The sequence below is a fragment of the Pholis gunnellus genome, assembly GCF_910591455.1.
Source record: "Pholis gunnellus genome assembly, chromosome: 6".
NCBI lineage: Eukaryota > Metazoa > Chordata > Actinopteri > Perciformes > Pholidae > Pholis > Pholis gunnellus.
In genome coordinates this window covers 10,840,268-10,862,903 of record NC_136532.1, presented here as the reverse complement: position 1 = coordinate 10,862,903, position 22,636 = coordinate 10,840,268, and the positions used below count along the sequence as shown (strand labels likewise).

The 22,636-nt window shown below is 40.3% G+C and overlaps 3 protein-coding genes across 4 annotated transcripts in view; all 3 read left to right on the top strand.

Annotated features, from left to right (window-relative positions):
- Positions 1 to 1,988: 1,988 nt before the first annotated feature.
- On the top strand, positions 1,989 to 2,948 carry foxb2 (forkhead box B2; the record flags this gene model as incomplete). Its single annotated transcript, XM_079162038.1, has 1 exon — positions 1,989 to 2,948. The coding sequence occupies one exon, from the start codon at positions 1,989 to 1,991 to the stop codon at positions 2,946 to 2,948; it is 960 nt and encodes a 319-aa protein (XP_079018164.1).
- A 10,535-nt stretch (positions 2,949 to 13,483) lies between these two features.
- On the top strand, positions 13,484 to 14,740 carry LOC306696964 (C2 calcium-dependent domain-containing protein 4C; the record flags this gene model as incomplete). Its single annotated transcript, XM_079160696.1, has 1 exon — positions 13,484 to 14,740. One exon carries the CDS (start codon positions 13,484 to 13,486, stop codon positions 14,738 to 14,740), a length of 1,257 nt encoding a protein of 418 aa, XP_079016822.1.
- Positions 14,741 to 15,478: 738 nt separating this feature from the next.
- vps13a (vacuolar protein sorting 13 homolog A) overlaps positions 15,479 to 22,636 on the top strand; it is a 35,148-nt gene continuing 27,990 nt past the window's right edge. For both annotated transcript variants that reach the window (XM_079161024.1, XM_079161023.1), the window contains exons 1-14: positions 15,479 to 15,610; positions 16,195 to 16,238; positions 16,348 to 16,390; positions 16,479 to 16,574; positions 17,051 to 17,152; positions 17,791 to 17,900; positions 18,104 to 18,163; positions 18,266 to 18,325; positions 18,574 to 18,654; positions 19,082 to 19,139; positions 20,200 to 20,327; positions 20,554 to 20,660; positions 20,758 to 20,929; positions 21,874 to 21,936. In XM_079161024.1, coding sequence (XP_079017150.1) covers positions 15,511 to 15,610; positions 16,195 to 16,238; positions 16,348 to 16,390; positions 16,479 to 16,574; positions 17,051 to 17,152; positions 17,791 to 17,900; positions 18,104 to 18,163; positions 18,266 to 18,325; positions 18,574 to 18,654; positions 19,082 to 19,139; positions 20,200 to 20,327; positions 20,554 to 20,660; positions 20,758 to 20,929; positions 21,874 to 21,936 — 1,224 coding nt within the window. In that variant the 5' untranslated portion in view covers positions 15,479 to 15,510. The remainder of the gene's footprint in view (positions 15,611 to 16,194; positions 16,239 to 16,347; positions 16,391 to 16,478; positions 16,575 to 17,050; positions 17,153 to 17,790; positions 17,901 to 18,103; positions 18,164 to 18,265; positions 18,326 to 18,573; positions 18,655 to 19,081; positions 19,140 to 20,199; positions 20,328 to 20,553; positions 20,661 to 20,757; positions 20,930 to 21,873; positions 21,937 to 22,636) is intronic.

Below are 22,636 nucleotides of genomic sequence, written 5' to 3'. Positions count from 1 at the left end.
TTGTTATGCAGATCAGCCACGGTGTCTATTTAACGGCCCCCTTTGTGAAAACAGATTTAATATTGATCTTTCCCGGGCGTTTAAAGAGGATGCTTTTACCCGCGTTGGCCTCTGAGGGCCTTAGAGTTTCAAAACTCATTTTTCAGGTGCCAGAAAAACAATTTTGCAAACAAAACAAAAACAAAAGTAAAAAAACAAAAACACAAGCACAACGACAACTTTCTGTATTTAGAGATGAATATATAAATGTTCCCTCTTTGTCAGACGAAGTGGCGCTAAAAAGGTGACTGTCCTTGCAATTACATGATGCCTTTAAAATATGCTCTCCGTCGACACAGTTGACCCTTTGAGTGGGCTTGAAGGACTGAGACATAACGGGAGAGATACACCGGCTAATTAATTGACACAGTTTTGAATATTCATACCTAATACAGCGAGCTTGCCCTTAATTACATTGTTGGACTTCTCTCCTAGGAGGCTAAATCACGATAGGCTTAATTATTGTAATGTATTCGGGGCCCCACCGGGGCACCGGGGAAGACAGGAGCCGTCAAGGACCCAGTCATGACACCTGGCTAAAAATTACACGGGAAGGGAAGCAGCTTTTGTTGTTCTCCGCTGAGCAGAATTCAGAGCAGGGGATGAAGTTTGTTTACATCCTTGTAGGATTCACCGGAGAGTGTTTGAACAGACAGACAGCCGCCGGACTCCCCTCTCAGCAATTAATCAACAACAGCCTCCCCTCTCTCTCTCTCCTCATGCTATCTGCGCGTTTGTGTGTCTGCACACGTGTGTAGTTGAGAGCAGAAGAGTAGCGCACTGATGATTGTGCGCAAAGGAAGACATGATTTATTGTTTGCAAAGTCTGAAAGTGCAATCGAGCAAATTTTGCAAAGAGGTTGTATTTATACATTCCATTCTTTACTATTTACTTCCTAAGTGAAAACGTGTGCTAGTGGGCGATTCAAATCAACATCTTATTTCAATCATGTTATCTCAGCACAGACATTGTGATTTGTATTAGGCAATGCTTTCTGAAAGGTTTATGACACAAAAATCTTTATATGCAAAGCAATGGAGCCCTCCAAGACCATACCATTACAGCATGCACAACTTACAAACTGACTGACTGCTGTTTAGAGAGGTCAACGGCCGGGTCATCAGCAGTCAGAGAACTAGAGGATGGAGACATTGAGAAGTATGGCCCCTTTAAAGACAGGTCAGTGATTAAAATCAGTCACTCTGGTTATTTTCTAGTCCCTGTGTACATTACAGGAAGCTTTGATTGGCAAACAGGAGATAAGAAGTGTCTTGAACGCACCACCCACCCCTCATTTTTATTCATTTCTCTGCCCCCGTCTCTCTCTCTCTCTCTCTCTCTCTCTCTCTCTCTCTCTCTCTCTCTCTCTCTCTCTCTCTCTCTCTCTCCAGTCCACACACACACACGTACACTCACGCACACACAGCCCTCTGCTCTCCCCTGACGTGTCCCCTAAGTGTCTGGATAACAGATAACAGAGCCAGCGACCTGCGGGGGTCTTACAAAAGCGGAACTCGGTGAATGGGAGCATCGCACAAGAGGAGAGGAGCACACGCCACACACAGACAGCGAAGCCAAGTGGCCCCTCACATCGTTCAACCGCCGCGGAAACTAAGAGGACCTCTTAACTTTTGCGCACAGAGACTGACTTTTACGCACAACGCCAAGTGCATATTTTGACATAGAAAAGTCAGAAGAAATCTTCTTGGGATGCAGGAGCTTCTCACGGATCTAACCTGACGTCTGCGGGCCTTTATAGCCAACACTGTATTACTGAAAGAAAATTTACCAGCTTCTAATCTGATGGCTCAGAACTTTGGAACAGATCCGTCGGATGGAGACTGATATGAAATCTGTCAAGATAGCTCCTTGAAATATATTCTTCAAAATATAACTTTAAAGGCTGTTTCATTTAACAATTCAAACTTCTATAAAACAGTAACCAGTCATGCCTCGTCCGGGGAAGAACTCTTACAGCGACCAGAAGCCCCCATATTCCTACATATCACTGACAGCCATGGCTATCCAGAACTCATCCGAAAAGATGCTGCCTCTAAGTGACATTTACAAGTTCATCATGGACCGCTTTCCGTACTATCGAGAGAATACCCAACGATGGCAGAATTCCCTGCGACACAACCTCTCTTTTAACGACTGCTTCATCAAGATCCCTCGGCGGCCTGATCAGCCCGGGAAAGGCAGCTTTTGGGCTCTGCACCCGGACTGCGGGGACATGTTTGAGAACGGCAGCTTCCTGCGGAGACGGAAGCGCTTCAAGGTGCTGCGGGCTGAGCATATGGCCTGCAAGAGCTCCCCGATGATGCATTACTTTCACCATCACCACCACCACCCGGGCAGCAAGCTGGGCACAGCACCCGGCCACCATGACCACTCAGCCGGGCCAGCAAGCGCCGTGAGTCGGCTCCCTCCCTTTCAGGGTTACGGGGGCATTACATGCGCACAGTCCGGCGGCTTTAAACACCCATTCGCCATCGAGAACATTATAGGACGGGACTACAAGGGTGTGATGGCCAGCGGGCTCCCACTCACCTCGGTCATGCACCACCTGGGTTACCCGGTGCCCCCGCAGCTCAGCAGCGTTGTCAACTCCATGTGGCCCCACGTCGGGATGCTGTCGGAGACCATGGGTGGCGTGCACGTACCTGCATCATCCGACTACGCGCCCTTCGGCGTGTCAGCAAAGGGCCTGTACCACAATGCCAACGGGCAAACCCTGCCCGCCGTTCCTGTGCCAATAAAACCCACACCATCCCTGGGTCCCGTGCCCAGTTTGACGGGGCTGCATTCCGGCCCGGCCCAGCTCTGCTCATCGGTCTCAGTGATGGAGAAAAGCGATCTGCTAGAAGGGAAAGGCAACCCTCTACACCCGGCTCTCATGCTGTCCTAACCGGGTAAATTGCGGGTCATTTTTGAAAAGTAACGCAAACAAGAAGGACATTGTTATTGCATAAAGTAAGACAGAAAAGGCATATCAGCAGCATCATGGTTTAAGTTAGGTGCTGCTGTAGAAGAGTTGTAAAAACTGGTTAACATTGTGCTGTGTAATGAATTTTTCATTAGACCCATGTTGATTGAAATCATAATTTATTTGCACAATTTGTGAGGGCATTTACCGCATACTGTAATGTGGCACTGATAAATACAATCAGACAAGTAGATAGGCTGAACCCAAAGAAAAGCTTTGATTTAGGAGACAACAGTCTAAAAGTATTCCCAAATGCAAACCACGAACCCTGTTTGTATATTTTTTGCTCTTATTCTATTTATTCTTAATCTATGGCAGGCCTATTAACTAAAGACAAATAGGCCTTCGTGTTTTTTAATCAGGCCTGTTGCACTTTTTTGTGTGTTACTTTGCAGTGGATTGAAAATGTTATGCTTGTATTATAACACTATTTATCTGAGAATATTCATAAAGATTCTTAAAACTCAATCTTCTTTGTTGTTGTAGTTATTTATATACTCGTTAAATGTCCTCGCTGTCACTGTTTGGACCACAATTGAAGGGAAAAATGACAAATTCCATTAAACTTAGATATTCTTTTATATTAGATTACGGTGAGATTAACTTAATGTGATGCAAAAATCACACTTTTTCAAATGTATTAATTTACGAATCCATCTCGTTGATTTTAGGGTGTGAAATAATTGCTTCCAAACCCTGTTATTAATTAGTGATCATATCACCGTCTACAACAATAAATAATAACTGCACATACTTGCCACCAGTTGCTCTCTGAAACACATTATGGATGCCAAAGTTTATTTCCTTTATTTTGTACCAGCAGTTTTCAAATACAACAGATCCCTATTTAGACTCCTCTGTTTTTTAATTTAAAATATTTTTAACCAGGGACCATGCAGTAATTTGGCCATTTTTACTGAGTCAAAAACATGACATGAAAGTCCCTTTCAACATTATGACCCGACTCACCCAAACAAAGTCAAACGTCTTAACTCTGATGACCTCAGGGGAACATATGTTGGGGAACAATTTAGCAGAAGGTTGGTGAAAATGTTCATCATTTCAACATGATGTGAGTCCCCTAAATTCAAGAGATACATTTGGATAATTTTGGATTTTGGATAATTAGAAGAAAATCTGTGAAAGACAAACTTTGCCTGAGCAAAACTTTTGCTCAGAGAAATGTTTAGATTTAAGTCAAGCTATCGTCTTCCATAATTCATCATTATGTGTACTAAATCAGGACAGTGAGAGCATCACGACATGAATCACATCTGGAATGAGAATATGTGCTGATATACGTGTATGATCTTCATAAGATTGATATGACTGGGCTGCAGCGTCACATCTTCAAAAGCAGGCAGGGTGATCGGATCAAGTTTTGCTCTTTTGTTTGCTCTGTTTAAACGTAGCTTTGAAGCTTCTCCTCTCCCGCAGCACAAAGCACCAGGTTCAGCCCACTGAAAATGACTTATATTCAACCTCCTGTCCCCTGCTTTGCATCCCAAAGGCTCCCAAAGCCGACACTATTGTGAAACCAGCCTCTAAACAAATAATTGAGATGCACCAGCGCAGGAGAGGCGTGGGAGTGAAGAATTAAAACCTATTTTGATGTCACTGCTAACGAGCAGAATACATATAATAGTCTTTTACTCATATCTTCTCCCATATCATCTTCTTATTTTAACCTATATTTCTGTAGTCTTTCCCTATTGCACCTTGATCTCCAAAGGCTATCTCCTCTCATCTATCACTTTCTCATATCTACATACTGCACACACATTTTCACCCACACTTTCTCTGCAGGGTGTCTCTGATCTCTAGTTAAAGGGAACTGAAATTTCAATGGCATGCCAGTGTCTATGTGAAAAGTGTGCGCTCTGCCTGTAGGTGTGTGCGTGTGTTGCTTTAATTCCCTGATCAGCAGGCCTCGATGTCTTTAATAGCCCTCACTGCATTAGTGTATAATTAAATGCCACTAATTAAGACACAATAAGAGGAGTAATAATGCAGCCATTATTACCCTCCATGATCCTCTGTCCTCACAACACCGTAGTTAGAAGCCTCTGGAATCATAATATCACATGAGGTCTCCTAATGTGCACATGTGTTTATGCACAGGCTAATAGGAGGTATATGTGCAGCTTATTTATAAGCCTTTTTTTATAAGGGTAGACACTGTGCTGGGTGTGTCAAAGCATTTAACAGCATATGTTAAATTATTTTCAGTCCGCGGGACAAGTTGGGAAATAGAGATATGTCTTAGATGCTCTTATTTTTGTTGGCATGTTGATGTGCAGGCTCCATTACGGCAAGATCTCATCCTATATCTGGTTGTGTGTTTGTGAGGTGTGTCAATATTAACATTTTTCCTGATATGTGGAATTGAAATTCAATCTAGGTAGCAATGTGTTTCTACAAAATAGTTGAATTTAATGTAATTCTTAGGAGAAACAGCTGCACTTGGAAGTTATGTGTACCATCATCACCCGGATTTATTCTGAACAACCTTTTGATTCATTTATTTTTTCACAAAAAATATCCAACTTAAAGGTAACCATATTATTGATTAATTATTAATTGATTATACAAACAATTTAGCTCAGAAGAAACATAGCCAGCTCACTAAAGCTTTAATTTTTTTCCAGGTTTCAATTTGAATCAGCGGCTTAATGTCATCAAACTGATGTCAAACATATTAAAGTGATTACAGTAAATAAAGGAAAGTACAGAGGGCTGTTTCAGTGTGTCACTCAAAAGTCACACTGCTGGATTGCAATAGAAGCATGTATGTATACTCTGTATGTTTGTAACTGTTTCTTTTTTTCTTAAAATAATGTTGAGGTTTTTACTTAAAATACCGTGAACTAATCAGAAAATATTAAAAAAATCCAGTTTTCTATCAAATGATTTGACGGTAACTCCTCTCTACATATTTAAAACCTGTTAATGTAACAACTGCAGATTTCCTTTTGTAGACTATTAACATCGACACAGCAGTTTACATTGGAATGATATAAATAAATATAACACAATGCACTTAAAGTCAGAGAGTCGGGCAATTTTAAATTTGTTTCAAAACTCTATGTTGGTTTCTTGCGTAATACTTTCCAAGCATGCAATATACAACAAAAAAAAGATTAATAATATTGAAAACATTGATGACTTTGAACAAGGATACAGTTAAGTAGCTTAGTAGGCTGTGCAACAGCCTGTAAAATGAGTAAGTTTATAAGTTGGTTTTGTTTTTCTAACAGGCTGACCCCATGCATCCCATACACCAACCCTAGATTCAGGAGGATATAATGATATTTCATTTGAACAACACAAATATAATATTCCACCGTATGAAACACAGAGATAAAAGTGTCGAGGGCATTAATATGGAAAAACTGTTAATCATGTGAAATATGAGCTTAAATGAATAATAGGAGTCTTATGAATGAATAAAACATTTAGGTCAGAGGTGTTTCACTGTCAGCCCTCAGAAAAGAAACGTTACGGTCTTGAATAGGCGATGATACATTAGTGGTAATTACCCACACTTCATAGGGGCCAGGGTGGCAAATTCTACATGCGTTTTTCTTAATGACCAGCAAGAGCAGGCCATCATAATGAGCAGCTTAATTCATTGATCTGATCTGCTGTTCACACTAACTCAAGCACACTGGCACACATACACATTCACACGCACGAACATTAACAACTTAAACTTAAATATTATTCTTTGTTTCAGATCGTGGTCTTTTATTCAATGTATTGGCAACATCAGATAACAGACATTTGCTCTAATTTCTTTCAATCTATAATTGCCGTATGAGGATTCCTTCTTCAGTGGAACCATTTCAACAATAAATGGAGGCATAAAACTTAATTACAGCAACTATTAACTTTGTTCAACAATTTTACCAGAGAACAGAAATCTCTCTGTATCAAATGACCTTCATACAGCCCTCATTATTAAAAGTTAAAATGCATAAAATTATTTCATTATTTGCAAAATCAGAGTACGGTGAAGGGAGCACATTAGAAAAACTCTCACTACTTGATATTGGCTCAGGCTTCCTCCCTTTTCTAACCGCAACAATGAGAAATGACAATGAAAGGTGGGTAAAAATAAGCAAAGAAAAAAGTCAAGAGTGCGACAAAGACTGCAGATGAGGCAAGAAGAGAAGGAAAGAAGGGAAGGAAGGACAGTGTGAGAGAGAAATGTACAACTACACAAGGTCAGTATAGGTCTCCATATCCTCTTAATGAACTAATGAAACTGTAATATTCTTTTTGTCACAGAGTACAGGATCATGTCTGACCTCCTAATGCAGTCTGATGAGATTTGTACATGAGGACCTGTAGACAGACAGACAGACAGACAGACAGAGACCTATGAGAAACAATTTACCAAATTACGTAAATTGATTTGATTTGAAAGAGACAGTGACAATAAATACAACATGATGCAGTGTTGAATGAGTACAGCGACTCACATTTTGTTGGACTGGTTGTTGGATTATGCGTCAATCAGGAAATTGTAACGACACAAGCTCCAATCAAGTGTGTGTTCTTTTCTTTTACTTCTCATTTTTATCGTAGGAACCCAAATTCCTTTATACAAAATAACACATTGTAGTGTTTTTAAGTTAAACCTAGACAATAAACACACTATATTCTTGACTCACATTTTGTAATGGGAAGAGCTAAAATGAAGACAGGATTTAAGTTCCTGTTTGTTTCTCTGTTTGTCCACAAGCAAAATATCATCTGGTTTTAGATGTACAAGTTGTTTTCAGTGTTATTATGTGTTATACAAATACACACATTTATATTTTTTTAACAGTCATGTTTAAGTTTACATGTAAAACAATCCATACGTGCAGATCCATATTTTTTTCCCATATTTCTTCTTCTTTCACCTGCTGCAGCAGTGATCTCATTTACTGAGACTGAATTGTTCGATGATTATAGACTTATTTCACTGGATATGTAATCAACAGGTGAATACATAGAAATACATAACACATAATGGAGAGATTGTGATAATTAAGAGAAAACCATTAGCAAATGTGTTACACAAGGACAATTAGATGTGCTAAATAATAATCCTATTATTCCGTCTTTAAATTATCAATATGTTATTAACAATTTAAATGGTTTTGCGTTTTGAAATTTTACTCTTTGTTAATCAATGTGTCTGCGATTAATATTCCATCTCACAAATAGTTTCTCGTTTGCGTGAACAAATACCACATTTAATTTCATTCACAGTTTAATGAAGTCACATACAGTGTGTTTGATTTAAAGACGTGTAGTTTGTCACACAGAATATTTATGGTCCTACCCACTTTGCAACTTGTTTTTCATATTTACACAAAACATCATAATAGTTTTAGTGAGCACTGTATTGGAGTTTAAAGGTATTAAAATCATTTTGATTAAAACTAAGAGCAGCAGATACAGAAATACTTTTTGTAATACGTGGGCACACTATAAATTATTTTTATGTCAAACGTTAAACTGCTTAGTAGTTACTTTGATAGACTATTCATTTTCTATGGCACATTTTTTGGGTCTAGAAACACTGATGTTCTTGCAGTATAAACTACGCACTCACTATTGTTTGACTGTGACTGCTCATATTTTTCTGTATATGGCCCACAGTCAGCAGAGTTTGTTTAATTTACCTGAAACAACTTCTTAAATCAACTCTTACACAATATGTGATTCCACTTCTGCTGTCATCAATCAGGATGAGGAATAATGCTCAATTCCAAATGTGTAGTTTTGCAATTTTAAATTCCTCTAAAACTATCATATCTATACTTCTTATTTAGTCCATTAATCCAAACATATGTTTTGGAGATTTTCTAAATCGTATTTCATGTTTATATGGCATCAATTAGAACGGTTGTCTCTCTGTGTCGTCTCACACACAACTAAGCCACATCTGTAGCTGCCTGAAGCTCCTCACAGGGCGCTGACTGGTCCGTGCTCTGGCCTCCTGGACACAAAAGCATTACTTGAAGCCTGACAAGATGGATTATTGTGTCACATAGTGGACAAAGGTAACTCATGTGCGCAGTGTGAGATGGTCAAGCAAGTGCACTCGTGACAACCGGCATTCCGCCAGTACCCGCTCATTACTGCTTGCATCTTTAATTTTAAATACTTTGCAGGAGCCCTCTGATCAAACTCACACAATCACACACAAATAATCTGTTGGCCACTGAGCAGCTCCACCTGAGGAGTTGGGGGTTAAGCGCTTTGCTCAAGGGCACCTCAGTGGTGGTAATGAGGGAGGGGCAATGACTGCCAGTCGAGTGGTAAGCACACTCATACTAATATTTATCATTTATCATATTATTTTTCACCTGATGTACAAACACTGTATGCGCTTTAAAGCACATATGGTGTTTGTACACTTACTGTAATGGAGCATGGCACAGTTGTGGTACATGTGATAACTTATTTTAACAGTACATGTGATTCAGTGCAAGCAGGCAGCCGGCATACGGCTACATCCGCTCTTATCTTGGTAATGGTCTCCTTGCCATATTCACTGCTGTGGTCTTTAATAGTGGGACGAGAGGTCATCTGGCACGAGTGGACGAAAGTCAGCATCAGCCAATGAAAAGGCCATCTGAGGGGGATTAGCATATTGGCATCAGGCCTGGAGACAGAGAGAAGTTGTCAAGGGAGTGAGTCCTAACGACAGGTCACTCTGGACCACGGCCCATTACTATAACTCTTCTTCTCTGTCTTTTCTCCATAATGGACCTCATTCTCTTTCTGTGGTTACACTGATTTCCCTTTGTCCCTCTTACTTTCTATCACTCTACTGCCATAGAGGATGCAAATGGATTTCTGAATATTTTTCTATTTTCTTTTACAATTTGTTCCTGTTTTGGAACACTCTTTTCCACCTATTCTCCGAAACAGTTTCCCCCTCTCCCCTACCATTCTTCACCCATTTATCTTTGGCAGTCTCACCCCCCCCCCCCCCCCCCCCCCCCCCCGTCATCCTCTTTCTCCTTAATAATTAGACAATGAATCATTAATCTGGGGTCACATTTTATCTGCCTCCTCTGGCTAAAGTGTTTTGTCTCTGCGCTGTCCTCGAAGTAAGGTCTTCTGACGCAGCTCATATCATCTCCAATCTGCCATCTATCTTTATTGGCCCAAATTATTACACCTTATTAGCCATTATTACATTTTATTGTCGATTCAAAACAGGTCAATGGTTCAGCCATTCTGGCCTCCTTCCCACTCTTTCCCCTTTTTAACTTGCCCACTTTCTCTTAGGAGTTCAGACAAAGAAGTTATCCGGCCAAAAAACTTCAGCAGTTTCATAAGAGGTTAAGTGCTTTGCCCATATAGGCTCATTTGACTCCGCAATAATAGAGATTAAAGTGAAATGGAAATTAGCAAAGTGTGTCATCAACTTTGCTCAGAGTTTGGAATAAATCTCATCTCACAATGTCAGAATGTCAGAAGTCAAAAAATAAGAATTAGCAGTGTTACAGAAAACTTTATAACAAAGGTTTGGCTTACAAAACTGTGTTGGATCTGGGCAGGACCTGTTTGGATACATTATCATTAGAAATTGGAGCTAAAGATGCTTTAAACAAAGACTAATCACATAGAATCAACAAAGACTTGCTTGATTGATCCGTGATCATCAGGCACCACAGGTCTCTCCTGTCTCATTCACTACACTGAACTGAATCACCACGAGCACACAGGAGTAATTCCTCTAAGTGGGCAAATTTGAAAGAGTCAACTTGCACAAAAACAGAGTTGAAGTTTCCATTGTACCTTCTTTGTGATGAAGGAAAGCTAAAAGGTCACTTGTAGCTCTGGGCAGGTGGTTAACGGGATGAAGTTACAGCCTGTAATAGGCCTACATCAAAAAGAAAATATAAAATGCAGAAGCAAAGTGTGCTTTCTAACAAACCGGCTGTTTTGCTTTGGTTTGGGATATATATATATATATATATATATATATATATATATATATAGAGCGAGAGAGAGAGAGAGAGAGAGAGAGAAATTAACCCTAAGGGGTTTTATTCGATAAGACCTTTACAGCATTTCGGATAATTAGTTAACATCTTGTTCTACTCAATGAATTAACAAAATGAAGCCCACAAAAAAAATGAATTATTATTTAACAAATCTAGAGCTCCAGGACAAAAAGGTTTTAACACTAATGCACTTGACAGCGGTAGAACATTTGGCAACAATGCACTGTCCTCCCGTTAGCGTTAATTGGAACTGTGACAGCGGTTAAAGGCAAAGGTCCTCCTCTGACTCCCAATCCATTTATCTCTCCATTACAGAGAGCACTCTGGGTTTTTAGTAGTGTAATAAAGTCGATCTTCACTATCACAAAAAGCCTCTTGACCCCTGGGTGCTCTGGAGGCCCTTGACTCCTCCCGACTGTCTTCATCATCATCATATTTCTTTCTCTGTCACACACGCTGCATGCAAACTGGCAGGCACACGAGCAGAGGTGTTGCTTCTCACTTACTTACTGTTTAATTAGAATAATAAGATAATTTAAATGAAGCAAGGGGCAGGTGTATTGAGTATGAATGTGTATTTATGTGTGCAGATTTAAACAAATTTAAATATTTTTTATAGATGTTATAATGTTAATACTGTATACGATAAATATCAATTAAATCCCATTTATGCCTTGACCGAGACAAACAGACGTCAGAGGTTGCGCGAGAGTAAATCTAATCCATGTACGCCCTCTTGTGGTTGAAGAACTCATGTTGTTCAAAGGGCCTTCTAGTTCTGCAACCTGATTTCATCTGTGGATAAAACATGAAATGAATGCAGTTTTTTCACATGGTGATGTTTAAAAAAATATATAGCAACAACAACAGATATTCTTAGATAGAAACGACACATGTTTTATGGATTAGATGACATATTTCCAAAGAGGTGAAGAATCCAAAAACGGAATAATCTAGACTAGATAAAATAGACTTGGTACTTATTAGAAAATCATTTTCAAAAGAAGAAAGTCATAACATGGCAGAGAGGCTAAAGAAACGACATATATGTAATTCATGTAAAAAACAAATCATTGATTTTAATATGTAGAACTTCAAGAGTTCCATCATTTGCATCCTGGAAAAGTCTTGGATGACTGAGGATAATGAATTCATCCTGCAGATACAGAATAAGCTCTCTGTTCAGTAATTCATGTGCTGAGGTGGCGTTTACTGTTACAAGTTTATTTAATCAAAAAAAGCTGTCAAACTAATATGTGCTGGACAGTATGTTATGTAAGCCTATAATTCTGGCAAAAAGTACAGTGACCACAACCAAAAACACCTTGAGGTCATCTTTCCTTCTGCGGAGAGTAGAGAAGCCACATAACTATAAACAGTATTGGTCTAACTGATATTCAGTTAGCTTTTCCTTTAAAGGATCAATGCAAAATCACAAAATGTTACCTTGATTACGTGTAAACAAGTGTTGAATTCTTTGAAATGAATATGTTGCCCATAATACACATCAGGTCAGTTATGTGTCTGGCTGTTTAAAGGTCAGTGGGCCTTTGAGGAGGCGGGTACTCTCTGTTGGTCTGGATGCTCCTGTCTTTGAATCGCCTTTGAACAAGAGGTCAGCGCTCTCAAAGGCAGGTTATACTGACGTCATCATGACCACAATAAGACCCTCCTCCATATTTTGTTGTGTGTTTCAAGTTGAATGTAATGAGTAGAGAAGAGTACGGGGTCGGACATTCATAATCTAATAGTGATGTATAATGAATATTAAAACTCAAGATATCTAAATATTTGAGCTGAGATGTTAAAATGTATTTGATGTAGTAGGAAAGTCATTATTTGTATACATTTGAATTGTATTTGAAATGTGTGTGCTGCATGCTACAGTGGAATTGAGAGCATCACAGATAATGCTGTGTGACTATGGCTTCCTTAATATACAGTACAATAGGCACATTTCAGTGTTGATGTAAATTACATCAGCTGAAAAGCTGACATCACATCCTTGTAGCACAACTACATGCACACCGATGCAGCCGATTCTAATTGCCACCCAAACCCACCCAGTGTCCAACACAGAGCGACTGTATACACTGTGTGTTGTTGTGTGTGTATATACATGTACAGCCTGTTTTCTGATGCAGCCGGGGGTGGCAGATCACTGACGTAGCCCCCGCCCCTACACACACACTCCCCTTTAAAATCTGTCTTTGGAACATTCATCACAGTCAGTTCTTTCCTCAGAGGCGGACACATCTAAGCAGGTGAGGAAACAAATAATTGTCATTTCGCCAATTGCCAGGAACTTGAACAGTGTGTTCTGTTTCATGCATTGTTTGTCTGATTTATCTAAATTGTATTTTGTATTCTTGTTGCCAAAGGAAAAAAGTTTGGACTCTTCAAAGACATCACATTGTATTAAATCATCAGAAATCAACGATGTGGGTGTTTGAGAAGATCAGGGAGAGCATGGAGAGCATTCCTCTGGAGCTGAGTCGTTACCTGGGGAAGAGTGAGGAGGATGTCTTTCTGTCTTCCAAGGCCAGTCTCGCTCACCATCTGCACAACAACATCCTCACCCCAGACACCATCCCAGAGTTCTGCCTGCCCCCCAGGCTTTGCAAGAGAAGCCCGCTGCTGGAAGCTGAGACAGCGTCACCTAACCTACACCGTCAGTACCAGATGCCCAAGAGCCGCACCTTCTCAAACACTGCACATGCAAAGACAAAGGACGTGAAGACGAAAAATGGTGATGCATCGATGGCTTGGAAAGCTACAAAGAAACCGTTGCCATTCTCTGCGGAGGGGTATGGCCTGGCTGGAATATATGAAAGCCCCAACACTCGAAGGAAAGAGTCTTTGTTCCACTCAAAGCGCCCTGTTTACATGTTTGATAGAAGTCTTCCTACTGCAGCACCCAGGCTAGCAAAGGTGACAAACCTGCCCAAGAAAACTTTGTCTGGGTTTTTACCTCTGTTTTCATCCAACAGCCTGTCAGAGACAGGAAGCACAGGAAGTGGAACACCTTCTTCCAGTGACTCCTCTCCCCTCAGTTCCCCTTATAGAGCGAAATCATCCCTCTACTTCCCACCAGGCAGTAGCCGTCTAAAAGGAGCAATATCCTGTCCTTCATTAAATGACAGAAGGGTGTACAGAGGCAGGTGGAGGAGGGGGGGGTTAAGTTTAACAAACTCGGCCAGTAGCCCTCCAAGTTTAAAGGGAAGTTCAGTCACCTTAGCCCCACCTGTCCTCTCCCCGTTGGATGTTCTGCGGCGCCAGGAGGTACTTCAGCATGAGCATGTCCTCCCTTTGCACGGCCGTGGTAAGGTGCGCCTCTTCGCTGAGCACAGCACATTCTCCACCAACACGTTTCCCTCTGTTTCCACAGTCAGAGTCTGTGTGGTGTCTGTGGAAGGTTTATGCGATGATACTGACCGACAAACCCTGAACTGTGCGGTGAATCTGTGTCTGACCCCAGGGAAGCTTCAGCAACAGGAGAGCGCCACCATCAGGAACTGCCGCAGCCCTGTGTTTAATGAGGATTTCTTCTTTACAGAGCTCAGTAGGGAGGATCTGCTGGAACTGCAGCTCAGGTTAAAAGTGGTGTGTAAACCTGCAGCTGGAACATTGAGGAGAGGGACAGTGATTGGAGCGACCAACAAACCACTGTCTCAGTTACTGTCTCTTAAAAAATAGAGGAATAACTCATTTTGTGTAGTCTGGTGGGTAGACAGCAGAAGATATGTGATAACTATTACAATATGTATGAAAGAAAAAGGTTGAAGAGAGGGACGTTAATGTAGTTTGTGTTGGCTATATGAGCATTTGCCGCTGCTATGTAAGAATGTCCCAGATGGTGAAAATACTAAGCAACAATATTTAGACATTATAAAATGTTAGTTATCAGGTGTTAAACAATGTTATTGCATTTTTGGTATCCCACCACCAACCAAATTGCAGTGTAATTTGCAGCCTGTTTCTATAAGGTTTCCTTGTTCTCAGATAAAACCATACTTATCATAACTCTTTTTATTCTGGTCTCCTTTCTGTAAATAGCCATAAGTAGGCCTACTGATTTGAAAAAAAGCTGTAAGGTAATTGTTCATAAACACATGAAAAAAGACTAAATGTAAGCTTTCATACTGTTTGTAAACTGTGTCAATGTACTGTTTGGTTTTCATTCATGAGTAAATAAAGGTTTTGAATTTGTGGATATGGTATTTTGCCAGTATGATTGTTACGACAGCGACTATGTAATAAAAAGCACGCATACTATCTACCTAGCCTCGGTTCTCTTGTAGTTGCAGCCATCAAGAGTCAGTTGCAAGAGTAGATTAATTTTCCCGGAAGTAACTAATCGCATGGCGTCCAAGCCCCGCCCACCGCAGAGTGTCCTAATCTGACGTTGAGGCTAACGAACCCTCAGGATGTAAACATGGTGACAGGTAGATGAAAGAAACGCCAACATGGTCTTCGAAAGCGTGGTGGTAGATGTCCTCAACCGATTTTTGGGGGACTACGTTGTCAACCTTGACAGCTCACAGCTAAAGCTCGGCATATGGGGAGGTAACTGAAATTGTGTTTGTCATTTTAGTGGATAGGGTCGCTCGCCAAGCTAACTGGCTAACGCTAACAGACGTTAGCTGTGAGAGAGGCTCTCTCAGCTGTCAGTGCCAGTTTATTTAGTCCAACGTTAGCCGTCCAGTGTGAGCAACGCAGTGCAGCCAAATACGAGTTTATAGATAGTTCAGTCAGCGTTGTTAATGTCTGACCGACTACTTGTGCCTTATTTCCCGCTGCAAGATTTGTTTGCTCACTACAATCATGCGAGTTTCAGAGAAGTGAGCAGTTCGGGGTTACACCCTTTCACACGGCCACCGAGACACAAGTTATCAGGCACCAGAGCAGTGAGAGGATTAGAAGAGCGGTTTCAGAGCCACTGCTAAACATGTACCAACGTGTAGCAACTAGCTACTTGACTAGCTGAACCACAGCTGTCGTGTGTGGATACAACATAATTTAAAAAGGCCAGCGAGCTCCTCTGTAGATTTGACTGTTTTTCCACGATTCTCATAACACAATACTAATCTGTTTGGCCTGTCTAAATGTACATCGTAACGATCAGTAAACACATGTTCGTGTCATCACAGGTGATGCTGTTCTTAGAAATCTCGAGATAAAGGAAAATGCCTTGGTAAGTTGCAAATGAATGCTTCAGTAAGTGAGCAATATTAGTCTTGTCATGACATTCTGGCATTAATGATGGATTTGTGTCGCATTGATTGACTGTTATTTTGTTGCAGAGTCAACTCGACATTCCTTTTAAAGTGAGAGCCGGTCACATAGGTGAGAATGTAGTTGCTGTCCCTAACCGCCATCTACTCTCCTTATTTGCCACCTGTCCTTTGATACAGATTTGTGTTTCTGTCATCAGGACAGCTGCAGCTAAAGATACCATGGAAGAACCTCTACACTCAGTCAGTAGAGGCGACTCTGGACGGCGTCTATCTGCTCATAGTCCCAACAGCAAGTAAGATCATCATCTGTGTCCAGCTAAATACATACAAGATGATGAGATTGAAGCACTCATGTTAAAGCGTATGCTGTTGATTCCCACCATTTCAGCAGACGCACAAAGTGCCTGAAGGATATTAACATGCTGTATGTCGGTGTTGATGATCAGGTTCCACTGTTTTCATTTTAGATATTTAAAAACACATTAAAACATCTTTGCATTTTAATGACTTTTATTGTAGTGAAATCCCGCAGCATGCATTTAAGAGATAATTAATATCTAGTTCAGTCTAATGAGATGAGTAACCTCTTTGATTAGCCGACACAACACAGTGCAGCACAGTAGTCTGACAAAGAAGGTCTTTCACTTATTCATGACTCTAATGTACTTGTCAGGACTAACAGGAAACTCCAACTTAACCCTCTCTATGTTTTATTGTTTCCGGAGATGTGCACACAAGTCATCATTTGTATTGACCCCATTCTTTCCAGGTATAAAGTATGATGCAGTAAAGGAGGAAAAGCAGCTTCAGGAGGCTCGTCAGAGGGAGCTACAGCGGATAGAGGAGACAAAGCTGAAGGCTGCAGAGAAAGGTCAGGGTTTAGCTTTGATTTTAAGGTCTGTGTGTGTGTTTGACAAGGTTTAGAGACATTCTCAGTCAAGCTGGAAGACTGAGGAACCGAGGAAGAGGGAAAAACAATCAAATGAGGAACTGTTGGTGAAAAAACACATCAGTAAAGATGTTGCCAACTTAAGGTGAGATGGAATGTTTTGTTTAAAAGCGATGTAAATGAATGCAAAGGACGATTTACAACATTGCTCCCCCTTGTTATCAGGGAGAGGTCAAATCTTTGTCCTAAAGTAAAGCTTTAGGAGAGCTGCAGGATCAGATCTGGGGCCTGTACCCTTACCGGGGTAGACCACTATGGTAACTTGTGCTAAAATTTCTAATATCAATGCCCCATCTCGAGCAAAATAGATCTGACTAGAATTACATGTGGGTTGTCAGTGTTGCTTTTAGCCTGAAATAAATGCTTTTCTTGACAGACAGATTGAGAAACCCTGAGTTGACTTACCGAGTTGGTAACCAGTGTCGTAGGACCGCTTAGTGTGATCACGGTTGTTCGGGTTAGTTAAGCCAGATAACCAAAAGATACCCAGGGCACGTTGAGCTTGCTTCGAAGTACAGGCCCCTGGTCTCATATGTATCATATTGGTCTGTGTTTGACAGAGGACCCCAATCTGGAAAAGCAGGACACCTTTGTGGAGAAGCTTGTCACTCAGGTCATCAAAAACCTGCAGGTCAAGATCTCTAACATCCACGTACGCTATGAAGATGATGTGAGTATTCAGGCCGAGTTACCTCAAGGGCGTATGTATGTACAGCATAACTCAATTTTGTGTTTGTAAATTAAACTAACTGAAAAACGCAGGGACCAAGATTTGACTGCATTTTTAGAACAATGACGGCATTAATCATGCAGAGTGCATACAGTCTTAACCAGGCTAGCTCTTATTTCATTTCTCTTGTTTGATTTCCACAGGTCACTAATCCAAATTGTCCCTTGTCATTTGGAGTGTCACTTAAAAACCTCAGTCTTCAGGTAATGCGTCGCAATGTCCCTCCTGTCACATTATATTCTATGTTAAATACATTTAATGTAATCTCATGAACTCTGTATTTCACTGCTTGTTTTATTTTCCAGACGTCTGATGAGAACTGGAATCCAAGACTTTTGGATGAGAATTCCCGGCTCTTCTTCAAGGTAACCATCAGCCATACCTGCACTTTATAACCGATACCTTCTTTGTCGTTTTTTCATTACCTTTTGAAAGCTTTTTGGGCAATTTGAGCCAGTTGGTTCAATTTGTCGGCAGTTGTTCAAGGAACCAGTTTTCTTTCATCATAACCCAACTTTGGACCGTGATCAACATTTTAGAACTGATTGCACACCGTTAGTGAAGTTACGTCGTCGTGGTAAGCATCTGCTTTGTGTTTTCTTCTCTCTCTCAGTTGGTTCAACTAGACAACTTGTTTGCCTACTGGAATGTCAACTCTTTACTCTTCTCCAATCACAGTCCAGATGAGGCCTTGGTGAGTCTCCCTATTATTACAGTATTTAATTATGCTTTTTTCTGTCTTATTCTGCTTTGTTGAGGTTTAAGATTCAACCTCGTAAGCACACAGTTTCACTTTCAGGCAGTAGAACGGTGTCAAAGTAATTCACAATGTGAAAAACCCTTTTCTCAAATCCTTTTAAGCTCTTTTTATTAAATTATCTTGGTGAATATTGGAGTCTTCCAAGTCTTCTGCAAATGCTTCTGAGATGAATGAATATTTTGCTAACCATTCATTTCATCCACTACAGTGTTTTTAAATGTGTCGTTGTGATTGTTTACTCCTGCATGTTGTTAAAGCCGTAACAAAAAGAGATGAAATATGTTCAGAGGTTAAGAAAATATTGAGTAAAGAAAGCGTGTAAAATGTAAATGAAGCCCCTCTCCCTCTGTTTTTTTTGTAGCGATGTCTCCAGAGCAGCGTGGATATCCACAACTCCCTTTCTGTCAGCCACGACTTCAGTGAGTGTCTTACTGTTATCCTTAATTCACATATTTTATACTTTTATATAATGTAAGGACTTGTTGTCTAGACTGCCTGATGAAACCCATCTAAAGCCACATTTTTGCTCTGACAGTGCAGTGCCTGGAAAAAAATAAAGTGTGAATCACACAGCTTGGTGCACCATCACCAACAACACATTGTAACAGATTTTTAGCACATTTTAACAGATTTTGTTTTGAGGCACAAGCTCACAGATTTTTGAAGAGCTAACCTTGCTACACAAAATATATTCACAATTTTCACATCCTGTGTGTGTGTGTGTGTGTGTGTGTGTGTGTGTGTGTGTGTGTGTGTGTGTGTGTGTGTGTGTGTGTGTGTGTGTGTGTGTGTGTGTGTGTGTGTGTGTGTGTGTACCAATACAAAGTAACATAAAGCCTTGTACAACCCCAAGGTTCATACTGTAAATACATTGTTATGCCAAGTTTAACAATTTTAAAGTTTTAAATCTAGGGTTGGTAGTCTTGAGAAAGAGTAGGCTAGATTTTCTTAAATTGTTTAACGGAAAAACCCAGCACAGTTTTTCCATCTCTTTACCAATGAAAGTAGCTAGCAGCACCCGCTCCAAGAGTCTCTAAATCTAGCGAGAAAGTCGCCAATTCGGCCACCCTGACAGCCCGTTCCTTCAGAATTCCCCCAAAATTAGCATTGTGAAAGACAAACAATGTACATGCCTATTCGTACTCACAGCTGTTAAGATAACAGCTTGTGGAAGACTCCGGTGACAATCAGTGAGCCCACAGGCATGAGAGAATGCAAAGGTAGACAGGCAGGTAACCCGTCCAATCATTTCATTAGCTTAGTACAGTCATTACATTACATTCATTTTATTTAGCAGACACTTTTTTTTTAGGTAATCACAGATACCCATTATTTTCTTCTTTTTTTTTTTTAGAGCATCTTATTTATTGATTGCTGTCTGGATGCAATGAGAATTTCAACAAATATAACAAAAAATGTTTTTTAAGAAATGTACCAATCCTAGCTTTAAATAATCTATTCCTTGTTGTTGGTCCACAGTTTTTCGTCCTATCTCAGCCGGCGCTAAACTGCGGATGAATCCCAAGTCAGATGTGGACTTCTCTTCACCCAAAGTGGACCTTATGGTCAATCTTAGTGAGGTGGCCTTTGAACTCAACAGACCCCAGGTAGGTGTTGATTTATAAACTTGTTTATTTAAAAGCCTGGTGGAAACAATGGTGCTTTTGGGAAGATAGAGGAAAAGAAACAGAGAAGTAAAAGACAACCACGGTGGGAGAATTTAATTTAAAATGTAAAAGGGCAAATAGTTTAAAGTGGTTGTTCAGTGATCTTAACTGCTCTCCTGCCATTACTCTTTGCCAGTGAGTAATTGCTTACTTCCTCTCTTTCCAGTACATTAGCATCCTGGAGCTGCTGGGCTCAGTGGATATGATGTCTCGGAATCTGCCGTACCGGAAGTACAGGCCCATGGTCCACGTTAACAAGAATGCTCGCATTTGGTCAGAAAACACTTTGATTAAGAATTACAGATGATGTTTGATATTTTATGTGTTTGGTGTGGATTTGACTGTATGCTTCTGTGTTCATGCCTTGCAGGTGGAGGTACGTGATCACAGGCATCCTGGAAGTGGATGTGAAGCCTCGTCTCCACATGTGGTCATGGCAGCGCATTCGCAGTCACCGGCAGATGGTAAAATGTTACCGAGAGCTCTACAAGACCAAAATCACCAACAAGAAACCCAGCGAGGAGCTGCTCAAGGCACTAGAGGTGGGACAGGGCGGAACCGAGCAGAACGTGGGGAGAGGACGGAGATGTGTAGTGTCCCCGTCCTAATATGTGAACCACTGACGAGCTTCATATGATATTAGGAGAATGTCGCCAGGTTCTTGATAAATTTAGGTCTTTAAATATTAGTGTCTCCTCATGACTTCCTCTCCTGTATTATGATGCATTGATTTTAAATAGATAGATACTTTATTAATCCCGCAAGGGGAAGTCTGTTCAAATAGATAAAATGATTACATTGCTTTCATATACCAACATTATTTTTAATTCTGTTGGTAATGCCTTAGCCACACATCCATTATGTTTTACATACTTTTGATTTGTTCACAAATGCTTTGACAGATCCTGTATCTGCCATGCCATTAATTCTAATGAGGATTTGAGTGTAGTTAAGGAAGGTTAAAAGTATTGCTTACTTTTTTATTTAACTTCTCAGCCAATCTATCCAAAATATAATTGTGATTTTGTTTTTTTTGTAAGTATGGCTTTGAGCTCTGGACCTTTTTTGTGTAACTTTTGCCTCACTAAAGCAGACCTGCTGTTGCTGCTCGGTTGTACACTGGCAAATATCCACAGTACTTAACTACAGAGGCCACAATTCATTGCCTATAGGAAATGTGAATGTAATATAATATGAAAGTAGTTAATTACTAAGATATTACCATCTCAATATCCTTTCAGTGATGCTTTACTCCAGCCATAATTGCCCACTTATCCAGTGCCCTATAAAGAGATTGATTATGTACCTCAGAAGAAATACAACATTAACTCTAAATGTCTTTTTCTCTGCCACTTCTCTGTTCTGGAAGCATCATATTTTCCTTTCCTGTGATTAGTAATGGACATTTAGTAATTGATGCATTCCTGCATGGCGTAGCAAGAAGCTGCAGAAAGCTCTAATCCGCTTGTCTGGTGTCTATTCTCAGGAGCCTGAGAAGACCTTGGATATTTTTAACATCACATTGGCCAGACAGCAGGCTGAGGTGGAGGTAAGCTCTGTCTCACCTACTGTATGGTGGGCATCTTCACTTTGTACTGTATCTCGAGCATAAACCGTGGTCACTGCAGCACTGTAGCCAACACATTCTGTGTTCAAATGTCCTTTTAATCCTCATGTCTCAAGTATGCTACTTAATAAACTATTTAATAATGTAATTAATTCCATTCATGCAAATTAATTTAAGAAAAAATCGAAACGGAAATGTTACAGAGTACAACTCCTTTTCAGAAATGCACTGTATGTTTCCATCAATATACCACATATTACCCAAGTAATACAACACAAAACAGACAGTGGTGGTAACAGTTATCAGCAGGTGCATTAGTGGTTGAGCCGCAGCGGTCAAGTCCTTCAACTTGACAGCTGGTAAGAAATTCTTACATAATCTTGGCTTTCCTGCACAGCGTTTTGCTATGAATTGCAATTTTACAATAGAGTATTACAATTTAAAAATAATGCATATTGGTGGCTGACAAAATAACATTTTGTTTTGGATTAATTTCACGTGACACATAATGCAGAGAATATGTGCTTCCTTGATTTATCTATGTATGGACACAAACTGAATAGAGAAAACTGTTTAAGCTCAGCCTTAATACTCAGATGGAAATAAGTCAACTGCCAAGATGAGATGTTTGAATCACTCTGTGTCAGATTTAAACCGTGTGTTTCCATTTGTTTAAAAATTA